This window comes from Augochlora pura, chromosome 9 (genome assembly GCF_028453695.1).
Source record: "Augochlora pura isolate Apur16 chromosome 9, APUR_v2.2.1, whole genome shotgun sequence".
Taxonomy (NCBI): Eukaryota; Metazoa; Arthropoda; class Insecta; order Hymenoptera; family Halictidae; genus Augochlora; species Augochlora pura.
Genome location: NC_135780.1, coordinates 9,540,838 through 9,554,434, shown reverse-complemented (window position 1 = coordinate 9,554,434; position 13,597 = coordinate 9,540,838). Strand labels below are relative to the sequence as shown.

Sequence of the window (13,597 nt, the reverse complement as noted above, 5' to 3'; positions counted from 1 at the left end):
TCACGTGTGAAGGTCGTGTACCAGTAACTGAACATCCTGTACCAATAAATTAACATCCTGTACCAGTAACTGAACACCATATACCACTAAATGAACCAAGCGAATTAAGATAGTGTTCGAAGTCATTTGTGCCCATAATTATGAAAGTGATCTAAGTCATATATTTCTTGTTTCGAGATATTTAATGAATTGCATTTGCATAAATTAAAATATATTTTTACATTATGCGATCTTTTTATTTAGAATTTTATTAGTCTTGAATAATGGAAATTTATTAAGAATATGAAATTTTGTGTGAATTTCATACGAAAATGTTGTTTTTGAAGTTTGAATTGACTTGGACGATTTTCAAAATTAACTAAATGGATTATAGATGACTTAAAGCAACAAAGAACTACGAGTTTTATTTGAAACAATAACTTTAATGAAATGATTCATGCACATTTATTAATGATTCTCAAAAAGTAAAGCATTTTTATCATTTCGAGTTTTTAAGTTTTTTAAAATGTTCCTGAAAAACTGGAGGAACGTATGGTAGTAAACACATAATATCTTTATGTTTTTCTTTCGATACTGGTTCAGTGGTGGTGCTTATTATTTAGTTCCGAAACGCGTGAAAGAGAAACACGCACCGTTTACAAGTTATGTTTATATAATTTCTTTAAATTTTTCACTTGGACCACTTTCATAATTAACACGAAATGAATTCCATATAATGTTGAAAGTACAACCACCATCTAACGGTTCATTTTAGACGATATCGTAAAAATTACATTGAATAAATTTAGTTTAAAATAATGTGGTGTAGAATAACTGGTAAACTCATTTTCTTTAAATTTTGACTTAGACGACTTTCATAATTATGGGCACATTTAATAACACGAACTTTTCGGCCGTACCTCCATCAATCGACCGACGTCGATCCCACGAGCGCCAACCCCTGCTGATCTTGACCGGAAGCCGGTCGGGGGTGCTGCCGGCCGCTGGCCGCTTTCGGTTTTTCAATTTCGCATAATGTCTGGGCATGGTCTATCGGCGCCTTGGAAAAGCGTAGCCGTGATAAGATAGCCGCGGCCAATACCAGGGAATTTACGCTCGGCATAAGTTTGCCTTATATATGAGCGTCCACGGGAAATGCGACGATCGTATCGGCCGCAGCCGGGTCATGGAGATCCGTCCGTGAAATGTTGCCCCGCCTAGTATTTTACTAGTTCCCGGGTGGCTGACGTGCCCGAAAAGCGGTCGCCGCTGGTCGGCAAAAGTGCCGGGAACGAATGGAGATAAACTGCGCCCGGCCGCGTCCTGAAGGAGGCTCTTTTAAAAACGTAATTTGTTACCGGGTAACATCGCGACCGAATCTCGCGAAACTGGCAAACATTTTCGTGCCGCTTTTATTTAATATCTCCTTGTATTTTGATGTTTAAGGGCCTGTTGTGGTCTTGTTGGAATTATAGGTGGATAGTGGATCTTTTTATAGGGGAGTGGAGATTGTTTGTGTTAGTTGTGAAACAAATATAAATTGGATGCAAATTTTATTTAATATTTACCTTACTTAATATTTTATTTGGTATATTACTTAATATTTTATTTACCTTACTTAATATTTTATTTGGAATATTACTTAATATTTTATTTAGTATTTTACTTAATATTTTATTTAGTATTTTACTCAATATTTTATTTAGTATCTTACTTAATATTTTATATAGCATTGTACTTAGTAATTTTCGAATATACTAAATAAACTACTAAGTAAAATACTAAATAAAATATGAAGTAAAATATTAAGTACTTCAGTAAATATTCTTAGACAAATCCAAGCGTAACGTTTACAATCTGTCAAACCCTCCTCTAAAAACCCTAGGTGATTAAATGAATGAAACCAAAACTATAAAATTCAAAGATATCGTAGCGAATAATATCTTAATTCCCCTGCAATTTAAACAAAAAGTTCGATGTCACCCTAACACAATCACCGACAGTATTTAACGTGTTAACATCTTCAGCTCGCCACCGTTCGATTCAAACTACACGGGTCGCCTGAACAGGGAACAGCAACGCCCGGAGAAAAAAAGAAGAGGTAAAATCAACGACGTTAAACCCGATTGCCGTGTTCCTAGACACGAAGAAGAATGGCGCGCGATTTCGGCAGCCGGTCCGCGGGATCCGTAGAAAGAGGAAAAATAAGGTCGGCAGAAAGTGCCATTCCGGGGACACTCCATCACGATTTAACGCCATAAAAGTCGAATAAGGCCCCCCCGGCGCGCCGGTGATGCCCCGACACTTTCTCCCGCGGATTGGAAACAAAATGTCGTAAAATATCATGGAAGAAGGGGAGGAAGACCGGTGGGGAGGGAGGGGGTTAGAGCGGGCGGCAGAGAGCGCCGCCGTTCCTTTTCTGGCTCCGGCAATCAGCGACCCTCTTCGGCGGCCGGGGTTCCCTGTCGTTTCCCTCTCGTTTCCACGCGTTGTCACCTCGGTGACCCGAGAGCGACGGATATATAATCGGGGGCTAGCACACGGGGCTTGCGGGCTCTCCGCGGCTGCGGCGGTAAATATAAATAAAAATGGAAAGCCGGCCATAATGGCCGGTGGAAAGTATGACGCATACCTATACCCGCGGCTGTTTCAAATTGATATTTCGAAAGTGCCCTCCGATGCAGCAAACCCGTACACACATTCTTTCTCGGTTCCAACCGCCTCCTCCCGATCCACCCCCCCCCCCCTCCTGTTCGCTGCCCTCCTCGCGCTTTCCGGTTCCACGACGTCAGATACGAGTCCTCCCGCCCCCCAACCCCCCACACACCCCCCCCCCCCCTCCTTCTCTTTCTCCCCCTTTATCTCCCCCCTTCCCGCCCCCCCCCCCCCCCCCCCCTCCCCCGGCCACACTGTCACTGGCCGAGCGACCGAATTGATTTTATTTCCTTTCGGCGATTCTCAGCAGACCCGGCTTATCGCGCGGCCACCTCTCGGGGCCCCCCAGCGCCGACAATTTCTTCTTCCGACCGCCCGAAAAATCGAGCCACTGTTCTGCGAGACACTTCCGGCTTGGCTTCCCTTGGCCCCGTGCATAAACCCCCTACCCACTGCTGGCAGGCTGGATTCCATTTTCCTCGGGGGGAGGATTCGATTCTATACGATCCGACACCGTCTCGGTATTTTTCCAGCTTTTCGCTCTTCTGTGCTGTCCGTCTCTTCGTGACACGGTCATTGCGGCTGTTAGGCTGGTGGAGAATTTGGCTTGTTTTTTTAATGTAATTAAGCTTACTGGGTCAGGTACTAATTAGTTTTAATTTTTAAGAAAATGTTCCCCTATTTAAAGCAACTGCACGTTATCCTATAAAAATGACAAGACTGAATTTATTTGGACATTTCACTATTTTTATTGTAGCATATATTTTTGTTAAGAAAATTCAATCATTCTCTGTGAAACGATCTTCATAAACTCAGCAATTATAAAATTAAAATTCTAACTCAAATTAATATTAACCCTCTTGGCACCGAACAACGATATATCGTTGTTGGCTCTTGTTGACTAGATAGTTTTCTTAATTATTTTTATTAAACAACAATTTCATTTCTTATTTCTTCTCCCTTTTTGAATTTGTTATTTATCAATCTTTTCAAAATTCTTGCAATTTCTTCCCGAAACTTTATCAAACTTCGTCAAACGATTTTTAAATATTTCGCTCAGATACAGACTCTTCTAGCCGGTAATAAGAGGGTTAAATCTGTGGGTCCATGAATCATTTTATAATTAATGTTATTTACCCCTGAATCGAGCCGATCTTACATATTCACGTACGTGATAAAATTTAATTTTACTATCGTATACACCTACTTTAATTTCTTAAATAATTCTAAGATCGCAAATGGTGACATAGTTCTCGAAAATTGGCCTGTATGCCGTGGATTCGCGTCTGAAAGTTGGCGCAAGTTACTCAGGCGCCACTCTAATTGATCCCAAAGGTAACAGCAACGGCAAATAGGCAATATAGTATTTTTATAATATTTATAATATAATATATATAATATTTAGAATATTTAGAAATCCAGCAAACAGTCAACATATATTTTATATCAATATAAATAAGTGAATTGACACCTGACATCGGCGGGAAAGAAACTAATCCAACTAAATCGCTCGACAAATACATAAACCCCGGGCGGACTCGTGATCATTATCGTTTGCTGCGACGATCCACTTTTGGTAACAGGGCAATAAATATGCAAACGGCCCGAATGCCAGCCGAAAACCTCGCGGAGTCTATCACTGACAATTTTTGTCGAGACGATGGATATTTTTATACGAATCTGTGTGGCGAGCCGTGTGGAAGACGTCGTAAAGCTTAACTGCTTATGAAGTGGCTTATTGCTTATAATTTAACCCGCGTCCCTGATACGGTCTCCATTTCGTATGTCGAGGACTCTGCCAATCATTAACCCCTTGCCTGACGAGTCAGACACGTGGTGAAAATTCCTAATAATAATCTAATCATTTCTTTAAGTCATAATCGAATTCTATTCTCTCTATACTCGAATTCTATTCTCTTCGAATTTTATTATAGTAGATATAAATACACAATGAATATAAAGTTTATTTCTCTTCTAAGAAATTATTGCGATCGAAAGCGGTCTGATTATTATGACAGTAAAGAAAATGGCATGGTAAGAGGTTGAAAACGTAGGAATCTAAAATATGTCTTCTTTAAGATTGAATGTCGAAAAAGCAGGGATTAAAATCGAATCATTGTGTGTTTGTTTGACACTGTATTATCAACTAAGAATTATCCGCTTGCCTATCAATCTTTTATTATTAACAATTATTACGTTTATTGTTGACGATTCGATTGAGAATAATATTCTTAAATTCTCTCGGTTGTCTTACCATTAAAAATTAATTTGCACAATTCTGCTGCAAGCGCATTATTCCGAATAAGCTTTCTCTTGATCAATTTTTTGCATTTATTTTTTATCAAAACAACCCGTCAGCTCCAATTACTAAATCCACACCAATTTTGGTTTGCAAGAACGTCAGTGGTCTATAATAATGTCCACGTTCGGAGAACTCGCGGCGAAGATCCGGAATAAGTGGAAGAGGTGTGCACGTCTTGCGGTAGGCGACGCGTCGCGGGGCGCAAATTATTTTTCACGCGGCAACCGTCCCCGATAGAAGCTCAGGAATCCATGCACCAATGGATATGCAGCCGAGGTAAAATATAATGCAGCGCGTTCGCGGCTCCTCTTCTCTCCGCTCTTCTATTTCCCGCGCCGGGGCCAACAAAGGAGGGATTTGTCGCGAAAGCGAAGCTCCGCCGCGCGACAAAACCTTACCCTCCCGCACACACACACCCTTCACCTGCCTATTCGCGCGCTTTGTAAAGCTTTTAGCCCATTACGAGAGCGTATGCGCGTTCGGCTCGTCGATTGGTGTAATGCCATTCTTGCGCGCGGGCATATTTATGCTGGCACGTTCACACGTGTTTTCCATATTTTAACCGATTGCGCGACACGTAATACCTGACGCCGGCGATATTTCCTCGCCGCGGGGGTCTTCGCAATTTATTTTTAAGGTAATTCTCTTTACAGCGTCGAATCGAAATCTGTTGACGGATTTTATTTCCAGACGGTGGCGAACGGTTTTATTCGGTAAACGTGTACAAATGCGTAGAACGCGCTGTAGACAATAGAAAAGGTAACAAAGATTGCTAAAAAGGCTGCGACTGGAACATGGCTTCGGGTGTATTTTCTTCTGCAGTCTCACTTTCATGAGTGTCTGTAAAATTTAAGAGATGAAAATACCTAAATTCAAGCCTATACAGTAAACTCTAATATCCCGAATTAAAAGTCGTCGCTAATAACCGCAAGTGTAGTTGATGCGACGTAAAATACTATTTAAAAAAAAAAAGTACCTAGAATAAAAAGTTAATGACTTCAGGTTCTATATTCCCCAATTTTTGATATAATTATTTTATTTATTTATATTATATTTAGCTATATTTTCTAATAAAAATAGAAGAACATTTTGATAAATATATCTTGCTAATTTTGGAAGACAAATGTATCCTTTCTCAGTTGTTCTAATATTACCATTAACCCCTACCATGCACCAAATTGGTCGGCAATTGTAAAATACTACAAATTTCTATATTATAAATTTTTCAAACGAGACTCAATTCATTAAGATATTTCTCCATATTTCTTATAACCTATGCTTCCATTACATTATACAAAAATACCAACCTCGCAGAAGTGCAATAAATAAAAATCGAGGCAACCAAGGATATGAACATTAACGCGACATTTTCGCGAAATCTGTAACAAGACTCTCGTTATTGAAAATTGCTGTTTGTGCTCCACCGTTTCTGCTAGCCCAGAAAGGATAGAAGGGACGAGGACCGGTTCGTACAAACTAATACAAGCATAATTTCTGTTTTTAAATCTGGGTCCTCGGTTAGCCTCGAGTAATTTAATACCCGTGCCGAGATTACTTTACCATTTACTTCCGGCGGAGCATCTCGCAGCGGAGCTCTGGGCTCGATGGAAGGCTCGTTCAGCTCGAACACCCCGCGGGTTATTTAAGATAGATTATTATTCTCTGGTAGACGGGCCGGCGTGGCAGGATGATAGTCGGAGGCGCCTCGCCGTAAATGGAAACGCTATCATTTACAGGGCGGATTAATTGCCGCGAATCACTTTATCCGCGGCCGCCTTTAACCCCCTCTCCTCCTCCTCCTCCTCCTCTGTCGTCCCTTTCTCTCCGCTTTTCTCGCTCGAACGTTTTAATGGGGTAGCCCGTTGTCGCCCGGCGTTGCCGTTGTTTGGATTATACGGCCGTTCAGCTGAATGCGATATCCCGGCGCGGTGTTCGCGCCAGATTGTTCCGATCCGGAACGAGCACCCGAAACCTTTTGTAAACGTTGTCAACGATACAATGTTAATTATGCAGCGCGAGCTGGCCGGCGAAAAAGCGATCGCGCGCGCGCGCGAGCCGCGCAAAAGAAATCGCGGCGTGACGTTTGCAAGCGGAAATTCCAATCGCTGCGCGACCCTTCCGCCTGGCGGGATTTGTTGTTCTTTTTTATTGTTCGACTGTTCTGAAGGGTTTCGGATTGTACAACGGAACCCTTGAATTCGTTGCAATGTCCTCATTGTTCTAGGTATCGCGCGCTCGTTGTTATCGGTGCAATGTGGACTTTGTGTATTTATCGAAGAAATATAAAATGGCGTTTTATTTTTACGATCGCGGAGTTTTTGGAAGTGGTTCTGTAGGGGGTGGCATCTTATACGCACCTCTCTCTCTCTCTCTCTCTCTTTTTCAAAATCTAGTTTTCTAAACTATTTTTGTGAACATTATTGTTGCAGATAATACTCCGTAACCCAATATAATTTTCCAAATCACACGCGTCTCTGTAAAATCGTCTCTCCTAAAGAGTCAACTCTAATTAACCCTTTGCGCTCAAAACCGTATTAACTGTAAATCTAAAATAATTCTTCAAAATTACAGTATTCCCATTTTATATAACTAAGTGAATTTTACACGTACGTAATTAATTGTTGTAACCAGTGTCAACAATTTCACTTTTCAATGATATTTCCAAAACTAAACTTTGTTGTTATAAAAATGATTTTAAAACGTGATAGAGCAATTTCAATAGTGCCTTAGAGTTAGAGTAACACTTTATCGACCGGTAACCTATAAATCGCCTTCCTCTCCCGAATTATAGCCTGCAAATCGCTTGTCATAGCAGCCAATAATTTGTTACCTATTATTATCTATTATTGGATTATCATTGAAGTAAAGGTACTACTACAAGTCCTCATACTATTACATAATCTTTCAAATATTAGACGTACCTTCTGCAATGAATAAAACAAATAGATTCAATTACTCTGTGATGACATAAATGTTTGCAGCCGAATGACATAAATTTTGACATGAATAAAACAAATAGATCCAGTTACTCTGCAATGACAAATGCCGGATTGTCAAATCGACAAATGCCTGATGACAGCCGGATGACCGATCGCTAAACTGTTAAGACCACAAAGATTCATCCGCAGCCCTCTTCCAAAAGGAAACAAGACCCTGCAACTCTCTTGTACTTTCTCAGTCGGATAAAACGATCGAAAGCATCGAAAACAATTCAGCCGGCCGATCGGCCGCGTATGGGGGTTGAACGGAGTGTCCTCGAGCATCCCGGAACAACAGGGCGTAAAGTTCGCGACGGAGACGTCTGACGGCGGTTGCCACCCTCGCAGCGACCGAGAGCAGTCGCCCCCGGGTGGCCAGCCGATTCGGAGGATCCTTTGACAAGGACAGAGGGCGAACAGTTTCGACGACGCTGGCTAACCCTCTCTCACTCTCTCTTTCACTCTGTCCTAGTCCTCCCTCTTTCTCTCTGTCATAGTCCTCTCTCTCTCTCTCTCTCTCTCTCTCTCTCTCTCTCTCTCTCTCTCTCTCTTGGTCGCGATATTTACGGGGCGTCGAGGCGTGGGTAACGCTGTTTGCCGCAATTTCTTGTTTCCATTAGGTTGGCCGGCCTGCGGGGTAAATTCCACCCTCTCGCTGGCCCACCTACCCTTCCTGCGGGCTGGATTGCGCAACTTCGATGGCGACGACGGCGGCGGGCGGGGAGGGTGCCGGGACGGTCGCGCCGGCGAAACGAGGATCCGACGAGGGCGAGCGGAGGGGCGGTGGTGGGCGCCGAAAGGGGGGGTTCGCTGGGGGTGGATCGGGCGACAAGCCCGGCAGGAGGGAAATGGTGCACACACAGGCCTCGGCTTCCACTGTGCGCGATCAAATGACGCGCGCCAGCGCCCACAATAACTGCCTCTTCACGCTTCGGCCCTATCCTATTCCGGCCCTCGAACCCCTCCGCAAGTGTGTTCGACGATCGAGGATCGAGGATCGGACGTCGCGCACCGTCATCCCGGCTCGCGGACGACGGACCTGCTCTCTCGGCTTCTAATTGTTCGCCGGGTCGACCGCGCGATTTTCAACCCGGCAGACGCGGCCGGATCCGTTTTCGATCGCGATCGTTCTTTTCGTTAAATGATCGACGATCTTTTTAAATCCTTGGCGTACTTTGACGAGTTCGTGATGGATATTACTAGCAATAAATAATTAATCTTTATCAAATCTACTAATATTTAAAAAATTGTTAAGAGCTATTATCTTCTTCTAATAAACAATTAACCCTTAGCACTCGACGCCATTTTAACCCTAAATTTAAAACTATCTTGGATGATCTACAGTATCTATATATTTTATACGACTTATCGCTGCAATTTATGCTTACGAAATTGAGTCTATATAAAAATTATACTTTGAACAGTTTTGTAAAAATAAACAGATTTGATAGTATAGCAATTTTGTAGAACATTATATGATAAACCTGAGTGGTGCGTCAGAGTCGCCACTCGAGTACAAAGGGTTAAGTATGGATGTTGTTCTGTTCTTTAAAATCGGAATAATATTCTAATGTCCTGTTATTGATATTTAAGTATATAAGTAAATATTAACCCTTTGCACTCGAGTGGCGACGCTGTGACGCCATTGACACGTTGACTGCCGACAATCGACCACTAAAATACTCACACAGTTAAAACAATTTAATTAATTAAAGCGAAGCTAGAAAGTTAATATTTATCATAAGGGGTGGTAACTCTTTCGCATTCGAAACATTCTAGTCAAATTTAATTTATTCAAATCTACTACAATAAATATAAATTTTCAAGATTGGTCAAAAATTAGTGTCGCGGCGATCAACGTGTTAAAATTGTTGTAGCACGTTCCAGAATTATTTATCATACATATCGCCAAAGCTTAAATTTAAATATTGTTAAAGGTGCAACTGTTGTATGAGTCGCAAGACTAAAGTTCATATGGCATTAAATAAATATTGTTATATAAAATGGAAACACTGGAAGCCAGTAATATTATTTTAGATTCGCAGTTGAAATGGCTTTGAGTAAAAAGGGTTAAAATTCTTTTTACATGTTGTGGATTTGTTAAAGATAATTGTAAAGAGAATGCTGTTTTTGTTTTGTTTTTTGGGGGGATTTATTTAAGGATTTTATTTCGCAAGAAGCACGCGTGTCTGCAGGAACGTATTTTTTAGAGATAGCGTTTGAAAATATTGCTAAATGATCCTAATCACTAAACGGTGGATTTTCTGTATTTATAGCAACAATGAAAATTTGAAATATAAAATTGTATAGTCCACAGAGGAATTTAATTATATTGCTACACTGTCTTAAAGTTAATAGAATTACTAGAAGAAAGAATTGATTTTTATTTCACTTCTGTTTCTTAAATTCAATGTAAGACATTTTCATTTCCCATAAAGATTCACCGTCTATTAATAAAAGTATTATATATGGGTTAATAAGAGAAACAATTTTCTGCGAAGAGTATTTTCAAAGAATCCTGTCTAAAAGTATTATTAAATAAATATTAAATAAAAATAAGTCCGCGAACGCTCGTGATCTTCATCGATTGACGAGCAGAGGAGTTTAACCCTTTGTAAACCGAATGTCGATTATATGGCGCTATTAACCCTTTGAACTCGAAGCCATTTCATCTGCAAATCTAAAATAATTTTTCTGGCTTCCAGTGTTTCCATTTTATATAACAATGTTTATTTTATGCATATAAGTCTCGCGACTCATACAACAATTGCACCTTTAACAATTTTCAAATTTAACCCTTTGTCGGTCGTATGGCGACTCTCAGGCGCCTCCAAAAATTGTCATGCCACGTTTGAAAATAATCTTTATCAAATCTACTAATATTTAAAAAATTGTCAAGAGCTATTATCTGTCACGTAAGTCATAAAATTCAATTTTATAATGTATAAAATGCTCCAGGTTACATAAAATGGAAACATTGTAGGTCTGAAGAAATATTTTGGATTTCCCGTTAAAGTGGCTCCGACTGCAAAGGGTTAAGCTTTGGCGATACGTATTGAAAATAATTCTGCAACGTGCCACAAGAATTTCAGTGGCGCCACAGCGTCGCCGCTCGAAGGGTTAAATTCGTGCAAAGGGTTAAATTCTTCTCGCATGCTCGCAGTTTTGCATTTCGCTTGCCGATTCGCTGTTGCTCCTCGCTAAAATAACATAAAACGCCAGGAAGCTGGTGACAAGGCGAGAATGGAATTTCATCGGCAAGCGAAGTTACAATGCGGCGAAACGACCGTGACAATAGAAACAACAGTCGAAGGATAGTTCTGGTACGTTGCAGGTATCCGGACCTTCGATTTGATCGGTCGACGGGCGAGCGGCACTCATTCTCGTGCCGGGAGTCGTGTGTGGCCGACGCCGTCTATTTATCTGGGTCCCTGATAATCGAGTTATCGGTGCTTTCTTTTCATTCGATTCAACCGACAGCGGCCGGAGTTATCGGTGACACTTCCGCGAGATCGACCATCTCGAGTGCAATTTATTAGAGAAACTCGCGGGGGTACCATCGGCCGGTCGCCCTAACAGGAATCTCCTTGTGTTTGCGGAGAACGTTTGGTCTCCAAGCAGAGCACTTTTAGCGTCGCGCGATTTCTCTCGTGCGAACACGGTGACTGAAAGACTCCGGCAGCCGTTTCGCTCATATTTATTCGACGACGGTTATCGTTCAATCATCGGTCGATGCTACGATTTTGTGAGGCGCAACCCTTAACCCTTTGCGCTCCGAATGCTTCTTATATTTAACCCTTTGCAGTCGAGTGGCGACTCTGAGGCACCACGAGAATTATTCGACTAAGTTGCAAAATAACTTTAGGAACAATAAGGTTTAGATTTAAACAATTATCAAGTAGCAAAACTGTTGGTAGGAGTCAAGAATAAATTTTCTATGCATAAAAATTGCTTTTGTTAAAAACTATTTCAAAGAAAAATTATTTCAGATTTACAGCTAAAATGGCTCCGAATGGAAAGGGTTAAAAGTGCAGCAACTCCGAGACATTTTTGTTTTGACACACCTTAGAACTAAACTTCTGTTTTGCTAAAAACAAAAGGTCTTGAATTAATAATAACAGTTCATTTATTTCGTTAATATAGTTTCTGATAAAAGGAATTTGAGTTTTTAGGGTGGGAATTTGAAATTTAAATTTAGCGGTTTTACTGGGGATAATCAGTGGCGCAACAGCAACGCCAATAGAATTAGTGCGCTGATAGCAAATGGCGCGATAACGGCGCCTACGAAATGCAAATGGTTAAACGAAACCATCGGATCGAACTAATTTCATTTTTGTTAAAATATGACAGCGAATTACTTGTTCTTCTTATGCATAGCAAGGATATTTAGTATTCCAAAGAAGCTTCTCTGAAATATAGTATAACACAATTGATAAATAAACTTTTGGTAAAGTATTAATATGGCGCGTATAAAGTATTAATAGCAATCAATAATTTATCATCTATGCATCATATCTCTCTAAGCTCCAATATTATTAAATAATTCTTCTTATTAGAAGAATTATTTTATTAATTTATATTTTTATAATTCTTCTTATTAGAAGAATTATTTTAGATTTGTAGTTGAAATGGCTTCGAGTGCAAAGGGTTAAGTTAATAAATAAAATAAATATTCTTTAACGCTAACATTATCGAAATACGATAATATTAACACATTTAGTTACTCCGTAATGACGCAAATATTTACAGCCGAACAACAAGCGTTAACCCTTTGCACTCCAGCGGCGACTCTAAGGCTAAAATTGTCACAGCACGTCCCAAAATAATTTTTATATTATGAGAAACTAGATTTAAAAAATTATTAAAAGTATAACTGTTGTTGCCCGAGTTACAAGATTGAATTTGCATAAAATACATTTTGTCATATAAAATTGGGATGATATACAGTAGCGGTCAAAAATTTAAGACGACGAATTTAATTTCAATTATACACGTGTAATGCAAGTACTATCTTTCCAATCAGTTTCTTATTTTGGGATAACGAAGACAAATGCTTGACCTTCTAATTCTCGAAGGCTCGTGTGCTAAATGTAAACATTATTGAGTCAACAATATTGACAATATTTCTGTAATATTTACTGTAATATTACAGTAGAGAAATGTGAAAAATTAATAGATTCAATGCCAAAAAGATGTGCTGAGGTTATAAAAAATAATGGATTTTGGACGAAATACTAAATATTTGTATTAAAAACCATTTTCTTCTGTTTATTTTCTCCTATCATTTTGTAGTCTTAAACTTTTGTCAATGGAAATGTAACGTAGATTTACTTTTTTGTTATATATTCTAACTAATAAGTTCAAAACCGAACATAAAAGTTTTTGTAACTGTTTAAATAAATGAGTAGACGATTGTAACTAAAAATAGAACATGATAGCTTATGTTATTTATAAAATATTAATAATTCCTTTCTTTTTTCCTTCTCGTCTGAAATTTTTGTCCGCTACTGTATGTCAGAAAAGTTATTTTCGAATTACAGTTAAAACGGCTTCGAGTGCAAAGGGTTAATTACAAGTTCGCTATAATTATCTAAGCTACGCGGCGAACGTGACGAAAGCAATCTCCGTCCATCTCGTGAAACAATTCGAGCGCGTAACGAAAGAATCGAGACGCCGGCCGTCG

General features: G+C 39.9%; 1 protein-coding gene across 1 annotated transcript in view; it reads right to left on the bottom strand.

Moving 5' to 3' along the window:
- Positions 1-13,597, bottom strand: part of Pex1 (peroxisomal biogenesis factor 1) — a 22,214-nt gene continuing 8,617 nt past the window's right edge. Inside the window, exon 14 of the mRNA XM_078190705.1 lies at positions 1-69. Coding sequence (XP_078046831.1) covers positions 1-69 — 69 coding nt within the window. The remainder of the gene's footprint in view (positions 70-13,597) is intronic.